At 38.9% G+C, this 18,085-nt stretch overlaps 1 protein-coding gene across 3 annotated transcripts in view; it reads left to right on the top strand.

The window, feature by feature from the left end:
- The window catches only part of Uimc1 (ubiquitin interaction motif containing 1), an 83,919-nt gene that overhangs the window by 40,270 nt on the left and 25,564 nt on the right, over positions 1–18,085 (top strand). For all 3 annotated transcript variants that reach the window (XM_057787547.1, XM_057787546.1, XM_057787548.1), the window contains 3 exons: positions 901–977; positions 6,507–6,610; positions 12,171–12,324. In XM_057787547.1, the coding sequence (XP_057643530.1) occupies positions 901–977; positions 6,507–6,610; positions 12,171–12,324 (335 nt within the window). The remainder of the gene's footprint in view (positions 1–900; positions 978–6,506; positions 6,611–12,170; positions 12,325–18,085) is intronic.

Genomic DNA, 18,085 nt, shown 5'->3' with positions numbered 1-18,085 from the left:
CCCTAATGTTACATGCAGAGTAAACTGTGTCTGGCTTGGCTTTATAACAAATGCTCTGAAGTGTTTTATTTAGAGAGAGAAATCACTTGTGGTTTCCTGTCATGATTTAGTTATTTATCATGAGTCTCAGTGGTGGCTATTCTCTTTTCTCTGTGGCTTTTGGCTGATGTGAGGATTTGTGTTTTCAAGTGTTTTCGTGTGTACTTGATCAAACTAATCGTAAAATTCTGTGAAGCATGAGGGAACTATTTCAGATGCTCAGAGTTCTCAGCCATGTGTTCTGATATCAGGAAGAGATCACACTCCATGAACAAACAGGCAGGAAAAACCAGAAGGTTGGATAAGGGAAGCCATTCATAATTAAGTTTTTCCTAGAGGAGATATTCAACTTGTGTGGGCAGATTTTTGCTGTAGGACACTTTGGGATTTTATTTTATTTTTGTTGCTTGGGAAGCTCTATCTTGAGATAAAGACGAAACCTTAACTGTAAGGTGAGGAAAACCTACTGTGCTGTCAGGAGAATCTCCATGTTTTCTGAGTTCATGTCTCTTGCCTTCAGAAGGCTATAACTGGTTGCTGGACTGCAAAACACCTTTGATACTTTTATACTGTAGTATGATTTTTGTCTTCTGATAGTCACTGGTAGTTCTTACCCTTTAATCCTTCCTTTGTGGAGACTACAAAAGGGAGTTTTTTTTTTTTTTCATTTAGTGATTTCACTGGAACCGAAGTTGTAATTTCCCCTATTTCTGGCCTACTTGGCACTGCAGATTCCAATGCTTGTGACATTGTACAGGATATATCAGTTTACTTGTGGCTTTGTAAATTGCCCACCTTTGCTTGTAGGCCTGTGCTCTGCTTTATTTTATGAGTTTACTTATCATTTGATTCTGTTTTCAGCATTGCAACTTTGGCCAATAAGAGAAGCTTAGTCCTTATGCCAGAGAGTTCTACAGAAGAAATTACTGTTTGTCCTGGTAAGTACACCATGACTTTACTGAATTGCTGATATTACTTATCTGCTTTTTTATTCCTATTCAATTTTTTGACTGTTCAAACTATTCTCAGGAGGGTTATGTGTGATTTATGTGTGTATGTATTTATTGCTAGTGTGTATACACACACATGCTCACATACTTGTTTTCTAGTGGACACAGGTTCTGATTATCAGCTTTATTTTCTGCTTGAGGAGTAATTTGGTTTTGAAATTAACTGGATCTTATGTCTACTTGCTTGCCTACTATGTGATCTGAAGAAGCAACAAAATATCAAGAATAATCCTTACTTAACAGTGTATTCAGGGCCAAAGGGATTTAAATTTAAATTTAAACAATCCTCAAAATTAGACTGTTCTCAGGTCACTTTCATTGTTAAGCAAAACCCTTTAGTAGTTTGTTTTGATATTGCTATTATTTGAGGTTTTATGAGTTCAGGAACTAAATTTTTGTGCAGTTTTGTGGCTGGCACAGTTAATCGTAGATAAGATCTGGTTAAATGCTTTAGTTTATAAAGATGGAGTTATATATTTTTCTTAGGCATAAGACATACTAATTCAGAGTTTCATGTGAATGGATTTAGATATATAAAATGATTTAAAATGAATTAAGATAGCCACTGTCTAAGAGAATTCTTTAATGAGTCATTGTATAATATGAATAATTATTTTGCTAAATGAACCACTTTTACTTTCTAAAGAATTTGTTTTAGCCAACCGTCATTCTTCTTTCCTTCCTTCCTTCCTTCCTTCCTTCCTTCCTTCCTTCCTTCCTTCCTTCCTTCCTTCCTTCCTTCCTTCCTTCCCTCCTTCCTTCTTTCCTTCCTCCCTCCTTCCCTTACTTCCTTTTCTTAAAAGTAGAGCCCATTGTATTACTCAGGAATCTTATTCATGTGATGTTAAGGAACTACCTACTAATATTTAAACTCACCGGAAGGCAAGTAGTATACAAATGTTATTCAAAGTCATAGTCATATTTGGGTTTCCTTTAGAACACATTAAGCCTGTCAGTATTTATAGTTGTCTTATTTTAATTTCTTTCAAATTTTTTCCACAAAGACTAAAACTTAGTTAGTGTATACCCTAGGAAAAATTCTATAAATACTTTAAAACACTTGGAAGCCTGTCAAAAAGGTTTTTATTATTTTAAGAATGTAAGTAATGTTGGCTTTTTTTGTTTGTTTTTTCGAGACAGTGTTTCCCTGTGTAACAGTCCTAGCTGTCCTAGAACTAGCTCTTGTAAACCAGGCTGGCCTCAAACTCACAGGGATTCGCCTGCCTCTGCCTCCCGAGTGCTGGGATTAAAGGCGTTGGCCACCACCGCCCGACCATAATGTTGGTTTTTAATGAAAGTGGTTTCTTAATAAATTTGAAATGTATATGAATTACTGCCTAATAATAACTACTAAGAGACTCAATTACTAAAGTGCTCTGATTTTGGCAAGGGCACTCAAGAATGTGGTGCTGTCTTTGTGAAAAGAAAGCTTTATCCTTTTCTCTGTGTGGAATTGATGAATTTTGCCATCCTTCTGGGAAGTCACTCTGATGATGGCGTATGATGTCATTGTGGCATATTTCAGAAAGAACCTGCAAATACAGTGATCATCAAAGTCTTAGCTAATAGATTTAAATTTTTACGTGTGTAAGGGGATATGGAATAGATCAAAAAGCTTAAAAGGGGACCATGGAAAAGCAAAAGATTTCCTAAGGAAAATAAGGTAATAAAATACACATGGCATGAAAATGCAAAGAGGACTGACTACCTAGGGAAGGAAGGCATGGGTAGTGGAGGAGGGGTGTGAGGAGCGAGGGAGGGTCAATAAAAACAAGTGTATATGGGATGTGATAATAAAAGCCTTTGTTTTGTATACTAATTAAAAATAAAGCTGGGCAGTGGTGGCGCAGGCCTTTAATCCTGACACTCAGGAAGCAGAGGCAGGTGGATCTCTGTGAGTTCGAGGCTAGCCGGTCTACAAGAGCTAGTTCCAGGGCAGACTCTAAAGCTACAGAGAAATCCTGTCTCAAAAAACAAAAAAACAAAAAATAAAAAAAAAATTAGAAAGTCCTAGGGGCTGGAGACATACTCTTCCAGAGAGCCTGGTTTGAATCCCAGCACCCACATGGAAGTCGTTTAGGTCAGCAAACAGTTGGGTTTAACCTGTAAGCTAATGGTCGGAAATCATGATAATAAAAGCTACTTTACCTAACTTCAGTTAGAAAGGGCTTATTCTCTCTTTAGCTGTTTTTATGTGAATGCAGTTTCTATGGAGGCCAGAAGAGGGCACTGGATTCCCTGGACCGGTTGTTACAGATTATTGTGAGCTGCCACATGAGAGTTAAATCCAGGTTCTCTAGAAGAGCACCAGTGCTCTTAACCCAATCTCAAGATTAATTTTGTATCATGGTTTCAGGGGGTTTAGTCAGTAGTTGCTTATCTCCATGTGCTTAAGCAGAGCATAAACATGGTAGGAGTGTGTGGCAGAGAAGCTTCTTTACCTCATGGTATATAAGAACCAGTAAAAAGAGAAATAACAGAAAGACTTGAGCAAGATAGCACCCTCAGGATGTAGTTATCAGTGACCGGTGTTCTTCAGCTAGGCCTCACACCTCTTCTCTGCTTTTTTTTTTTTTTTTTTTTTTTTTTGGTTTTTCGAGACAGGGTTTCTCTGTGGTTTTGGAGCCCGTCCTGGAACTAGCTCTTGTAGACCAGGCTGGACTTGAACTCACAGAGATTCGCCTGCCTCTGCCTCCCGAGTGCTGGGATTAAAGGCGCTTTCACTGGCTCCCAGTGAAAGCCATCATTGTGAATCTCCAAGTGATAACTCCATTCACTGGGCCAGAGCCCTCAGGGTCTGTCTCCGGAATTGCTGTCACGGACACACCCACTTGTACTTTACTAACCTTCTAGGTTTCTTTCTTAAGTCAGTCAGGTTGGCAGTCAAGGATGACTGTCACAGGACAGCACCAGCAGTGTTTGTTGTTTCTGGGCACCAAGGCTCTCTGAAGTGTTTTCATGGTTAGACCGTTCATCTGTTCATCCTTTTTATTGCTGCAGCTGTCCATGGGAATGATTCTTATCTTTGAACAGTGTATTTGGTGATAAATTCTTTCAGGGAAATTTAACACAGAAGATTTTGCAGTTTAAGAATTGTGAGCCTTTTACAACCAAATTGGATAGTTTCTAATTTTCAAATATAGTTAATACTATAAATGTATTTAATTCTTTAATCGTTCTGAAGATAGTTTAGAATTTACATGTTATTTGCCCAGTGTTGACTATTCATTGTATGGTGAAGCATGAAGGTGTCAGAGGTATAGTGTTAAACAACCGAAAACTTAACAAGGCTTACCTTCTGAGATGGATTTCTTTATTTAGTTATGGTTGTAATAAGCAAACATTGGGGCTAGAGAGATGGCTCAGAGGTTAATGGCACTGACTACTTTTATAAAGGACCCGGGTTCACATACAGACAAATATAAAAGAGGGAAATAAAATTTAAAACATTTAAAAATAAAAGGAAATACCATGGACTTTGGCTTATAAACAGCAGACATTTATTTCTCAAAGTTCTGGAGACTGGGGAGTCCAAGATCAAAGCGTAGACAGATTCAGTGTTTAGTGATAACTCACTTTCTGGTTCCTAGACATATCCTTTTACTATGTTCTTAAATGGGAGACAGAGATGACAGCTCTCTGTAGGGTTCTGATAAAAGGACACTAATCCCATCTTTTTTTATTTTTCTACTCTTATGACCTAATTACTTTCCAAAGGCCTCCCATTTCCTCTTATCATCATTAGGATTACCATTTCATCATGAAGTTTGAATGAGACATACACAATTGAGTTTACAACATTTCTTTACCAGATCTGTTGTCATTTGAAATACAATTTGTTATTCTTTTGTTATATTGACAGGTGTCTAGAATTTCTAGTTAGCCAACTTCAAAAAAACATTTTTATTAATTCACCCCCAACCCCTGACCAAACTTGATGGAGGTGGGTCTTGTATCTTATCTGTTGTTTTTATTGGTTGACTAATAAAGAAAACTGCTCGATAACTGTTTTGTTATATGTAATTTTACTATGTTAAAGTTAAAGCCTTTCTTTTTTGTTTAAACAGAAAAAGGGGACATGATGGAGGTGGGTCTTGTATCTTATCTGTTGCTTTCATTGGTTAACTAATAAAGAAAACTGCTTGGCCTGATAGGACAGAAAATTAGGTAGGCGGAGTAGACAGAACAGAATGCTGGGAGAAAAAAGCCGAGTCAGGCAGTCGCCATGATTCTCCCACTCCAGACAGACGCAGGTTAAGATCTTCTTGGTAAGCCAGCTCGTGGTGCTACACAGAATTTTAGAAATGGGTTAGATCAATATGTAAGAGCTAGCCAATAAAAGGCTGGAACTAATGGGCCAGGCAGTGTTCAAAAGAATACAGTTTCCGTGTAATTATTTCGGGTATAAAGCTAGCCATGCGGGAGCTGTGGCAGCCGGAACGCAGCCCACCGCAGCTCATACAACACAAACTTTCCCCAAACTTCTTTTCTTTAAGACTAGTAAATATTTTAGGTTCTTTAGGTTAGATGTTTTGTTAAAGCTATTCATCTGTTTCACTGAAAAAGCAGCCATAGATAATATGTAGCTGAATGAATGTGATTGTATTCCACTGGGCCTTATTTACAAACCAAGGCAGCTGGCCAGATTGGACCCAGAAAGTATCTATAGTTTTCTGTTCTTGATTTACACTATATCTCTGTGTTAGTAGTAGGTAGTATAATGCCTGGGACTTTTTATTCCATCAGTATTTATTGAACTAATAGATATTGCTTAAAGAACATATTAAAAATGGCACATCTTTGTATAGAATGCATATTCTGATTTTTTTTGCCTTTCTGTTTTTCCTATTCATCCTTTTAACTTTAAAACTAATATAGGCAGTTTTTAGTTTCTCTTGAAATCAGTAGATTTTGATACTAGAACTATAGTGAAATAAGCCAAATGGATTAACTGGTAAATAGATAAACAAACTGTGTTGTATTCATTTAATAGAGTGCTACTTACCAGGAAATAGGAAAACACCATTTATATGTCTGATAACATGGCTGTCTCTCAGTTACATGATACTAAGTAAAAGATGACACCCATATACACTGTGATTTTTTTTTTCTTCCTTTTTAAAGACAGGTCTCACTGTATTGCCCCAGGTTTGAACTTGAATAGCTAGGGTTACAGGTGTGTGCTACCACATTTGGCTAATTGCATTTAGGTGATATTCTAGGAAAGGCAAAATGGTATATAGTAGTTTGTACAGTTGACTCCTGAAGGGTACAGGAGGATCTTAATGGGATGCTGGAAACATTTTCTTTATTGTAGCTACATGGTATGTATTAGTCAAACCCATCAAATCACAAACTGAAAGCTAGTCAGTTCTGTTCTGTGTAAATTATGTCACAGTAAAGCTTCAAGAAACTAACTAGAATTAATGGTATTTACTTTTTTTTTTTAAATTACAGAGACACAGTTAAGTTCCCCTGAGCCCCTTGACCTCAATAGAGAAGACTCTCCAGATAGCAGCGAGGTCTCTATTGAAGTAAGAAGGACAGTGAGTGATAAGCAGGTGAATTAATACTCTTCTACATGATTTTCCTCATTAATTTTTATGCTGTCGGTCTTCTTTGTGATACAGTGTTCACCTCAGTCTGAAAGATTTTGGTGGTAGAGTTTTAGTTTTGGGAAGGGGCAATTAGAGAGAAATTTTTATAGTTGAAATTATCATTTCAGCACTGTTTATAAAAATATCACCTTTTTTGTTTATTTTGATTTTTGAGATAGGGTCTCTCTAAATAGCTCTGGCTGTCCTAGAACTCACTATGTAGAACAGTCTGGCCTCAAACTCATAGACATCCACTTGCCTCTGCTTCCTGAGTGCTGCTGGGGTTAAAGTTGTGCACCACCACACCCGGCCACTTAACCATTTCTTTTACTGTTTCTGTTAGAGAAAGATTTAGAATGTTTACATGATTTGCTCTAGTTGATGTTACTATTAATTATAGAACTAGAACCTGAACATAGATTTGTCTCTAAATCTATAGAGACATTTTCTATTATATACAGATAAGTAGAAGAAATAAACGGGGTGGGGGCAGGTAATCACTGTGTAGCATAAACATATTGTTCAACCTTATTTTATAAATGTTGTCAGAAATACAAAGGGAAGACAAATACGTGAATCTCTGTTTATATCATTTACTGTCCCTGACTACACATGCTTGACCATAGTCGTACAGTTGAGATTCTTAGAGTAACCTAAGCATGGTAGGACAACCCTTTAATCCTAGCATTAGAGACGCAAACATAGGTGTATCTCTTGAGTTTGAGGCCAGTCTGATCTACATAGTGAGTTTCAGGACAACTAGGGCTATACAGAAACTGTATCTCAAAAAATCATAGAGTATATTTTTTATTTTGAGTGCATTTATTTGTGTATGCTCATGTTGAGACCAGAGGTTGATACCTTCCTCAGCCAAACTCCACCTTACCTTTTTGAGATAGTCTCTCACTGAATCTGGAGCGCACTGTTTTGACTAATCTGGCTGGTCAGCAAGCCCCTGGGTTCTTCAGATCTCTGCTTCCTGCATCTCTGTTTCCCTTCCCCATCCCCCTAGTGCAGGAGTTACAGGTGTGCACAACTGGCTTTTCTGTAATTGTTCAGTATCTAAACTCAGGTCTTTAGACTTGAGTAAAAGCACTTTACTACTGAGCCATCTCTCCAGTCCCTTTATTGTATGTATTTTTCATTTTAGATTTAACTAAGTAATTTCCTGGAATTCTGTTGCTGTAAAAAGCAGTTTGAGGATTGAATAAATTCTTATAGAAATAAAAATTTTGCACATATTTATATTTATGGTCCTGAACACTTTAAAGAAACTTAATTTTCTCATTCCTTTTTAACTGTAAAGGGTTTTTTGGAAACAATTTTCACAGTAAATGTTAGGTTCTTTCCTAGTTTCTGCACTGCAGGTAATTGGCTAGAAACTCTGCTTTCATGAATCATACACAGGTTTCTTGGAACCTGGTGTGTCACAAATGACAGGTTGGGATTTCCTCATGCCAGTATAGGAAAAATTAGCCTCTGTAGCACTGAGGTTAGATTCTGCTAGATAATATCAAAATGGCCATTGGGTTTTTCTTCCCAGGGAAGATACAGAACCTTCTAAATGGGAATCAGGGAACAGAGTATTGGGAATATAGTTATCCTAACATGCAGAAGAAACCCTACAAGCCTTTAGTTATCAATGATGCTTTTTTCTTTTTTAGAATTTATTTTATTTGCACTGGTGTTTTGCCTACATATATATCTGTGTGAGGTTGTCAGATCTTGGAGTTACAGTCAGTTGTTAGCTGTCATGTGTGTGCTGAGAATTGAACCCCTGTCCTCTGGAAGAACAATCAGTGCTCTTAACCCCTGAGCCATCTCTCCAGCCCTCAAGGGTGCTTTCTTACCATGACTACAAAGGATACTGTTCTTGGGGCCAAAGAACATAAGCCCCATTTGGAAATTATAATGTGCATTCTGCACTGCTACCTAGCAAATGAGTACTTTTCACTGTTGCTATTTGATTATGTCTGCTTATGCTTCTAAGTAATCTTGTAGGTTTCTTGGGATCTATCTGCCTCTGCTTCTTGAGTGCCATGTACCATACCTTATTTTTTGAGAAGGTCTTTCATAGGCCTGGAGTTTGTCAATTCTGATAGTCTGGTTACTGAGCCTTAGATATTTGCCTGTCTCTGCCTCCCCAGTGCTGAGATTGCAAACATGTGCCACCATGCTCATCTGGGTGCTGAGGATTAAACGGAGATTTTTTTAGTTATTTGAGACAGGGTTTCTCTGTGTAACCCTAGCTAAACTGGAACTTGCTCTGTAGACCAGACTAGCCTTGAACTCAGAGATCCCGTCCGCCTCTGCCTCCTGAGTGCTGGGATTAAAGGCACGCACCACCACCATCTGGCTCCTCAAATTCATTTTTAAAAGATGGGTTTCTTAGAATATTAACTTAGACAGAATATAAAACATATAACTGACCTGGCACAAGTAGAAGTATGCATATAAAAACAGTTTTTCTGCTTTGAAATTTTTGTGACTGTTTAGTGATATTAGCTTGTTAATTGGGGTAACTGCTTGATAGTACTGACTTATGCAAAACAACCTTATTATAACTGCAGTCTCTCTTGATTTGATTTCTTACAGTAGTCAGTTTTCTTTGAAAATGGTAGATTAACATTTTCTCAATATTATACTTGAGAATTTTCTTGATATGCATTGTCATAGATATTCTGTTCTCAGGTGAGATAAGAGAAGTTGTTCCAAACCAAACAGTTTAGTAAGTTTTTATTTGAATAGAATCGTATAGAGCCTAGTGTGGTGGCAACACACCTTTACCTCAGCATTTGGGAGGAAGAGGCAGGCAGATCTCTGAGTTCAAAGTAGTCTACATAGTGAGTTCCAGGACAGCCAGTGCTATGTAGGGTGATCCTGTTTCAAAAAAACACCCCCTCCCACAAAAAGTCTTTTGGTAAGAAGGATCAAAATGAACAACTTTCTAAGCTACTTATAAGCCAGGTAGGGGAGGGCGAAGAACTTGGTGATTTATAGGGTGTGTCTTTATTTTCACTGGGCTTATTTGTTGAGGTGGCATTTTTTTTTGAGGTTAGAAGTTTAGGCTACAAGAGTTTGCCAATTTTTTGACATAGTGACACGATATTGTCATTTATAAATGTATTAGTTGACATTCACAGCTCTCCTGGGATGTGGTCTGATTGTATCAGACTTTTCTTTTGGGCCACCAACCCAGCTCCAAATCATGACATAGAGACTTATTATTGTGAGTGCTCAGCTTTATCTTTTGCTTATCCCATTAGCTCTTAAAATTTGTATTGACCTGTTTCTCTTCATCACATTTTGCCTCTGGACTTTTACCTTTCTTTCTGTGTGTCCTACTCCATATCTGACTGGTTGGTGACTGCCTGGCTGGTTGGCTACACGTCTCTCTCTCTTTCTCCTTTGTTCTCTCTTGAGCCTAGATTCCTCCTGCTGCTTATTCTCTCTGCCCACCAGCCCCACATATCTCTTTACTGCCTAGCTATTGGCCATTCAGCTTTTTATTAGACAAATCAGGTGCCTTAGGCAGGCAAAGCAACACATCTTTACATTGTTAAACAAATACAGCATAAACAAATGTAACACACTTTACATAAAGTAATAATTTACAACATAAACAAATGTAACATCTTTGCCAAGTTAAAGTAATATTCCCCAATACCTGAGAGCCAAAGATTGGACATACCTACAAGGGATTACAATTCTGTGTCTGAGTACCACTTTTGATATCTCATTGTGTAGTATTTTTTACTTATTTATTTTACACAGTGTGTGTGTGTGTGTGTGAGTGTATGAAGGTCAGGAAAACAACTTGCTGGAGGTAGTTCCCTCCATCTATGTAGATTTTAGAGGTTGAACTCAAAAAAGTCATCAGAGTTGGCACCAAACACCTTTTACCCATTGAGCCATCTTGCCTGTATGGTATTTTAAAACAGTAGAAACAGCTCTGTAGACACCAAATCTGATGAGCTATACAGTCCTAATAAAAGCTGCTTTACTTATGTTTTTTGCCTTGTAATTCCTTCTTACTAGTTAATTTTTTTTTTTTTTTTTTTTTTTTTTTGGTTTTTCAAGACAGGGTTTCTCTGTGGCTTTGGAGCCTGTCCTGGAACTAGCTCTTGTAGACCAGGCTGGTCTCGAACTCACAGAGATTCACCTGTCTCTGCCTCCCAAGTGCTGGGATTAAAGGCGTGAGCCACCACCGCCCGGCTACTAGTTAATATTTAAGCAGACCATTTTGGTGATATTGGGGAAAAATGTCTCTCATCTCAACTGACACAGCTGTGTCACTTGAGAGGAGAAAACCTCAATTAAGAAAATGTCTCCAGAAGATCAGGCTGTAGGCAAGCCTGTAGGGCATTTTCTTAATTAGTAATTGATGTGGGAGGGCCAACCCTTTCTGGGTGGTTTCAGCTCTAGGCTGGTGGTCCTGGATTCTATAGCAAAGAAGACTGAGCAAGTCATGATTGAAAGCCAGTAAGCAGCACCCTCCATGGCCTCAGCATCAGGCTCCTGCCTCCAGGTTCCTGCCCTGACTGTCTTTGATAAAGAACTGTGATGTGGGATTATATGCAATAAACCCTTTCTTTCCCAAGTTGCTGATGTAGGAGTGTCTTCTATCTATCTGTTGCTTTCATTGGTTAATTAATAAAGAAAACTGCTTGGCCTGATAAGTCAGAACATAGGTAGGCGGGGAAGACAGAACAGAATGCTGGGAAGAAGGGAATGAGGCAGACGCCTCAGGCAGTCGCCATGATTCTCCTACCCGAGAAGGACATAGGCTAGAATCTTTTCCGGTAAGCCACCATCTCGTGGTGCTACACAGATTATGAGAAATGGGTTAAGCAAGATGTGAGAATTAGCCAATAAGAGGCTGAAACTAATGGGCCAGGCAGTGTTTAAATGAATACAATTTCCATGTAATTATTCTGGGGCTAAGCTAGCCGTGCGGGAGCTGGGCAGGAGCTGGGTGGGATGAAAAGCAGGCCTGCCCTCTGCTCGCCTTATCACTACAAGTTGCTTTTGGTCATGGTGTTTTATCACAGCCAGAGAACCCCTAACTAAGACAGCCAGCCTGCCTGAAATATGAAGTATGGCAGACAAGAGAGACCTAACCTCAACAAAGTGGAAGGAGAGAACCAACTCCCAAACTTCCACATGCCTACTATGTTGCATGTACATACACATGTACACACACGATAAACAAACCAGCCAAAACTATACACACACACTAAAACAAAAATTTAAAATTGCCTGTGCAAGATAATGGCAACTATAGGAGCAAGAGAAAAGGCTTAAAAGAGGCTTTAGTAGAAATTAGTTATTGTCTTAACCAATAACTTCTTTAGGCGTTTAAAATACTTAAGTCTTTGCTTTTTAGTCCTTGGTTTTTGAATCTGGTATAAACTGATAGGTATTCTTTCTTTGAAAGTAAATGAAATGCAGATGGGTCTTGTTCTTTGGGGGAATAGACATAAACTAACAGTTACTTACAGTTGCTGTTTGCCATGCTCTTTAGGTTGGTAATAGAGAAAATGGTGAGAAAGCAATTCCCACTCCTGCATTCTCGTCTAGTACCCGGGTGTCCTGTCCACTGTGTGACCAAGACTTTCCTCCCACAAAGATTGAACAACATGCCATGTACTGCAATGGTCCGATGGAGCAGGAAACAGGTAAAACCTCACCAAGGTGACCTAACTTTTTGTTATTTTGAGACAGGGTTTTACCATGTAGCCTTGACTGACCTGGAACTCATGATATAAGCCACGCTGCTCTTGAACTTGAAGAGATCCTTCTGCCTCTGCCTTCTGATGCTAGTGTTAAAGATGTGCACCACCATACCCAGCTGACAGTGTAACTCTTAACTTTTTTTTGCACAGTACTTTTGTAATTTTGTATAATATAGTGCAGGAGAAATAGCTCTATCTTCAAAGTTGCTGTTGTGTCTAAATAATTAGTTTCTAGTTCATTCAGGTCCCTTGTCCTTAGCAGGTATAGTACCTTCTACCAAGTTCCTCAGGAAAAGGGATAGGGGAAAAAAACCTTTCCTCTTAATATTCCGTTTGCTCTTTACTGTGCATACTGAAAAGCTAATGCAATGCAGTAAACCTTGCTTTTCAGTTTATATATTTAAATATTGAGACTCCTAAGCAGCTTGAAAAACTTAAGTTCTAGTGTAGTCCGTTTTTTATTTAAAAGAAATGTCTTGTGGTTTATATTGATAGACATTCCACTTAGAAACAGCTGTTAAAACTATCCCTAATTTATATTTCTGTCCCGTATATCTTTGCTGGGTTAAGCCAAAACTACTGGTAACCCTTCAAAGAGTATACCAAAGCCATAGTTTTGATACAGTGTGAGATGTTGACCAAGATAATATTCTTGTTAATCATATCCCTTAATTTACTATCCAGAATCTGCCTTTCTGTCTATGATTTTAACCTTTACGTTAATTAGTGCTAGCATAGCTAGAGCTCCATGATCCACCATTCAAATGAAATGTAAGCCTTAGGTAATTGGAAGTGTTGTGACCTTCTTAATGCCACTTGATTTTTAAAACTTAGATGTATCTAAATCTGAAATTGTATATTAGTAAAGTATTTTATAAGTTAAAATTGCCAGAAAGGACCACTTGGCTCATCTACAGTGGTTGTCCATGAGTTGGCAGCCCAGGCATCTGTGACCCTAAAGGCTCAGGAAGTGCTCATCCTAAAAGATGACTGGAGTAGACTAGTATTCTGCTGGATTTCTCCGCTTACCACCTATGTCATATATGTCAGAGAGCTCAAGCAGGTGAAATGGCTCCGTGGGTCAAGGCACCAAACCTGATGACCTAATTCTGACTCCTGGATCCCACATGTATAGAGGCTAGAAGAGGACATTGAGTGTCCTCTAATATTTTCCATCTGTTCCTTGGGGCAGGGTCTCTCGGAACATTGGGCTCACATTTTTCTCAGCTAGACTAGACTTCAGCAAGCTCCACTGATCCTCTTGTCTTCACTCTGCTCAGAGGTGGGGTTACAGGTTTGTGTGGGATGCCCAGCTTCCTGCATGGATTCTAGGATCCAAATTCTGCTTTCATGATTGTTTAGCAAACACTTTTAATCACCATGCCCCAGAACATGCTTTTAAAAACTTTTGTGGTAAACCTTTATGTGGGTTACCAGAGAAATTTTAAATATTTATTTATTTATTATGCATACAATATTCTGTCTGTGTGTGTTTATGCCTGAAGGCCAGAAGAGGGCACCAGATCTCATTATAGATGGTTGTGAGCCACCATGTGATTGCTGGGAATTGAACTCAGGACCTTTGGAAGAGCAGGCAATGCTCTTAACCGCTGAGCCATCTCTCCAGCCCACCAGAGAAGTTTTAAAACAGATTTCTGATACCAAGAGGTTTATGAACTTATTTGGGAAAGTAAATTTTTACTCGGGAAAGTAATTGTAGTTGTTTAGAGTGCATAGCTTGTATATACCTAAGTGAATATCCCTGCAAATGAGTACAGTGCGGGAGAGAAGGGCAGTGACTTATCATGACTTAGATAGACTGGGGTTTAGCCTGCTTTGTGAAAGCTGGCATTGTAGGATACTTTGGAGTAGGGAATTGATGTGGGATTCCTCTCTGTATGCTATGAATACCATTGGTTAATAAAGAAGCTGCTTTGGGCCTATTGCAGTGCAGAATAGGGAAAGGCCGATATTCCAAGCAGGTAGAGGAGGAGACAGGGAGACACCATGTAGCTGCTGGAGGAGAAAGATGCCCACACGCTGGTACCAGTAAACCATGAGCCTCGTGGTAAAATATAAAATAACAGAAAGGGTTAATTTAAGATGTAAGAGTTAGCTAAAATACACTTAAGCTATTGAACAAACAGTATTGCAATTAATATAGTTTCTGTGTGATTATTTCGGGTCTGGGAGGCCGGGAAATGAATAAACAGCCTCCATCTACAAGGAATTCTCACTGGAGCCATCCCACAGTCTTCTCTTGTTTTTTCTTGGGAACAATTTCAGGATTTAGGTAGGTTGGGGAAGTGAAAAATGATGTGAAACACTTACTAGTGTGTGTGGCCTTTTCTTGATCCTTGGCTTAGTTTCCATCAACTTGCCTGTGCCCACATCTTCCTTAAAGATGGAAATTAGTGATTGTTTTTTGTTCCTCTCAACATAATTTGTAAATCTTGGATAGCAGGCTTTTCATACTGTAAAGGAAAAGTTTCCCATCTTGAAAATGGGAATAAGCCACATAATGGAGCCTGGAGACAATTTGTCTAATTCCTGGGGAGCAGAGGAAGAACGTTCTTACCTCTCAGAGTTAAGTACCAAGGTTTCTCCCTCCTTTTTGTTTCTCTCTGATGCTGATCCTAGACATGCTTGATTTGGCTGTGTAACAGGAATAGTAATTAGCATCATTTACATGGAATGTCTACCATTTATGCCTAGTTACCGTGCAGTATAATAACAGTTATGCATGTCATTAAAGATCTGTCTGATTAACTTTGCTGTAAGTTTTATTTGATTACAATACTACATTGTGGTTAAACTGACTTGTGTGCTCAGTTTATTTTAGTAACATGGCTATCTGATCAGAACTATAAAAAGTAAAATGTTCTTTAAAAGGATTGTTTGCAGGAGATAAGACTCACTATGTTGATCTAGACTAGAACAAAAGCAAGCTCCCTTTATATTTATTTTCTGGAAAATACATTGAAGATCATTTTTATGTAAACACTTAGGAAAAATAAAGCTCCCTACTTACTTATTTAACAATAATGTATATCCGATACATGAAATTAATATAAAAAGTCACTACTCTCATGGAGTGTACACTCCAGTGATGGAAGATAAACCAGAAAAAAAGTAAGGAAGCAATACGTCAAGTGGTAATAAATTCTTAAAATCTATTTTGTGTGGATGTGCATATGCACATGTGTATGCATATGTATGGAGGCCATAGGTCATCCTCAAGTATTATTCCTTGGGAGCCATCTACTTTGTTCTTTTGAGACAAGGTCTCTCTCTGGGGTTTGATGGTTAAGGCTAGACTGGCTAGCCAGTAAGCTCCAGGAGTCTGCCTGTCTCCACCTCCCTCATGCTAGGATTACAAGCATATACCATCATGCTCAACTTTTTTATGTGGGTTCTGGGGATTAGACTCATGTTCTTATACTTGTGTGGCATTTAACTGCCTAAACTGTCTCTCTAGACTGGTGATAAATATTTTAGGAGAAAAAAAGTACAAAGCACAAGAAGGGAATAGAGAGTACTGATGTAACAATTTAAAACAGTTGTCAGGAAGGTCCCATTTAAGATGGTGGCATTTGGGGCTGGAGAGGTAGCTCAGCAGTTAGGAACATCTGCTATTCTTTCAGAAGTGTAGTGATACTTTGTGCTTTAACAAACAAAGCTTGCCTGAAGACCCGGGTGCAGAGCTAAACCACTAGAGGCCAGGGAGTGGTGGCACACACCTTTAATCCCAGCACTGTGAAACAAGGCAGAGGGATCTTTGAGTTCAAGGCTACCCTGGGCTACACAGGATTAAATCTGTCTAAAAGAGAAACAGATCTTACACAAAGTACTTGGGATTCCACACCTTTAATCCCAGCACTAGGGAGGTGGAGAGAGGAATGTAAGGTGAGAGGAGATGGAGCTCAGTGCAGTCTGAGGCAGTCAGTTTGAAGATGCAGTCTGAAGGCAGGATCTCCCTTTCCGTCTGAGCATTGGTAGAGGTGAGAACTGTTGGAATCCACAAGACTAGACAGTAAATGCACAGCTGATAGATTCATAAAGGCAGACCCACAAGTGTACAACTTATGCGACAACCTGTTTTCCAGAGCTGCAAAAATACTTGTCATTTGGAAAAGTTACTGTCATATCTGTAAAAACCTTGTGAAGCTATGATTCTTCCCTTCAAAATGGGGTTCATTCCTAAAACACCTCAGCAGTGTGACTCTTGCACAGGCAACAGAATGACCTTACTCCATTCCCCCACACCACGAGACCTTAGACTGATAACACCCACTCTTTGTTCTAACAGTCAAATTTACATAGAGTCAATCCCACAAAATTACCTGCTAACAGACAGCATGAAAATTTCTATAGAAAACAGGCACTGAGCAGGAAGGCAGCATGCCCCACCTTTGCTAACAAACAAATATGGGCATCCCCAAAACTGGTTGTCACCAAAGAGATTAGATGAGGAGAATGGGTGAATCCAGGATGCAGGAATGTTGGGTAACTTTATCAGACAGTTTGAAATGTCAGGTACTTCCCCTTGCTAGCTCTTTCCTGGGCTGGGCCACCTGTTCTGAAGTATTGCTTGTCAGATTCTACCTGCCCTCTTTGTGATTTTGATGTGCATATTATCATTGTCCTTGCCTATGGAATTTTCCAACTGTGTCTGTAAAAACTAGAAACCTCGAGATCACATCACCCCTTATTTTCCCCTTACTCTTCTCCTTGCTACTTCTTCTTTTTATTCTTCCCTTTACTCTTCCTCTTCTCTGTGCCCCCTTCACTTCACTTTCTCCCCTTGCATGAAAAATAAAGAAGATGCAAAGGTAATGTACTTGAGTTAATTTTTTTGCCTTCAGATCGTCACTTGTCATAGACACCCAATTCTGAGCCCTGAGTGGGTACTGAGGCTGGTACTCAAGACCCCCGATAGAGAACTCTCTGGTGCTGGCTGCATTGCTTCTCTAATCTCTCAGCTTTCACCCTCTAATATCTGACTCTGAGTTTTTATTACTAAGATCAATTAGAATTCATGGTACACAGAGGACTTGTGTTTAGTTCCCAGTGCCCGCCCACATGGTGGTTTATAACCATCTAACTCCAGTTTTAGACAGTGTGTCTTAACACTGTCTTCTGATCTCTGAAGTCACATGCATACATTCAGGCAATAATTCTTTCACATAAAATAAAAAAAATATAAAAAAGAAGGTGGCATTTGAGTAGAGACCTAAAAGAAGTAAGGGAGTTTTAAAGTGAGAAAGTGTGTTAGTCAGAGATCTCTGGAGTAATAGGAGAAGGTATAGAATGAATCTATATATAAAGGGGATTTTGTGGAATGCCTTATAGGCTGAAGTTCATCTAATTCAACAATGGCTGGCTGTGAATGGAAGTCCAAGATCCATTACTTGCTCAGACAACAAAACTGATTGACTCAGCTGGTCTTCAGTATATACTGGGATCCCAAAGAAGTAGGCTCTTATTTCAGTGCATGAATGGACTTGCTAGCAAAGCAAGGACAAGCAGGCAAAGAGCAAAAACTTCCTTCTTTTATGTCCTTATTGTGAAATGTGCTTGAAACTGGGTGAGGTTAACATAAGACAATTAAAGGGAATTAGAAACTCTGAACCTCTGAAGATAGACCTGAAACCTGTTAGTCCTGGACTATGAAGCCTGTTAAAGAGGTACACCTGTCTGTATT

Source organism: Chionomys nivalis, chromosome 13, assembly GCF_950005125.1.
Source record: "Chionomys nivalis chromosome 13, mChiNiv1.1, whole genome shotgun sequence".
Classification (NCBI taxonomy): Eukaryota; Metazoa; Chordata; class Mammalia; order Rodentia; family Cricetidae; genus Chionomys; species Chionomys nivalis.
The sequence above is the reverse complement of the archived record's forward strand: the minus strand, read 5'-3'. Positions and strand labels throughout refer to the sequence as shown.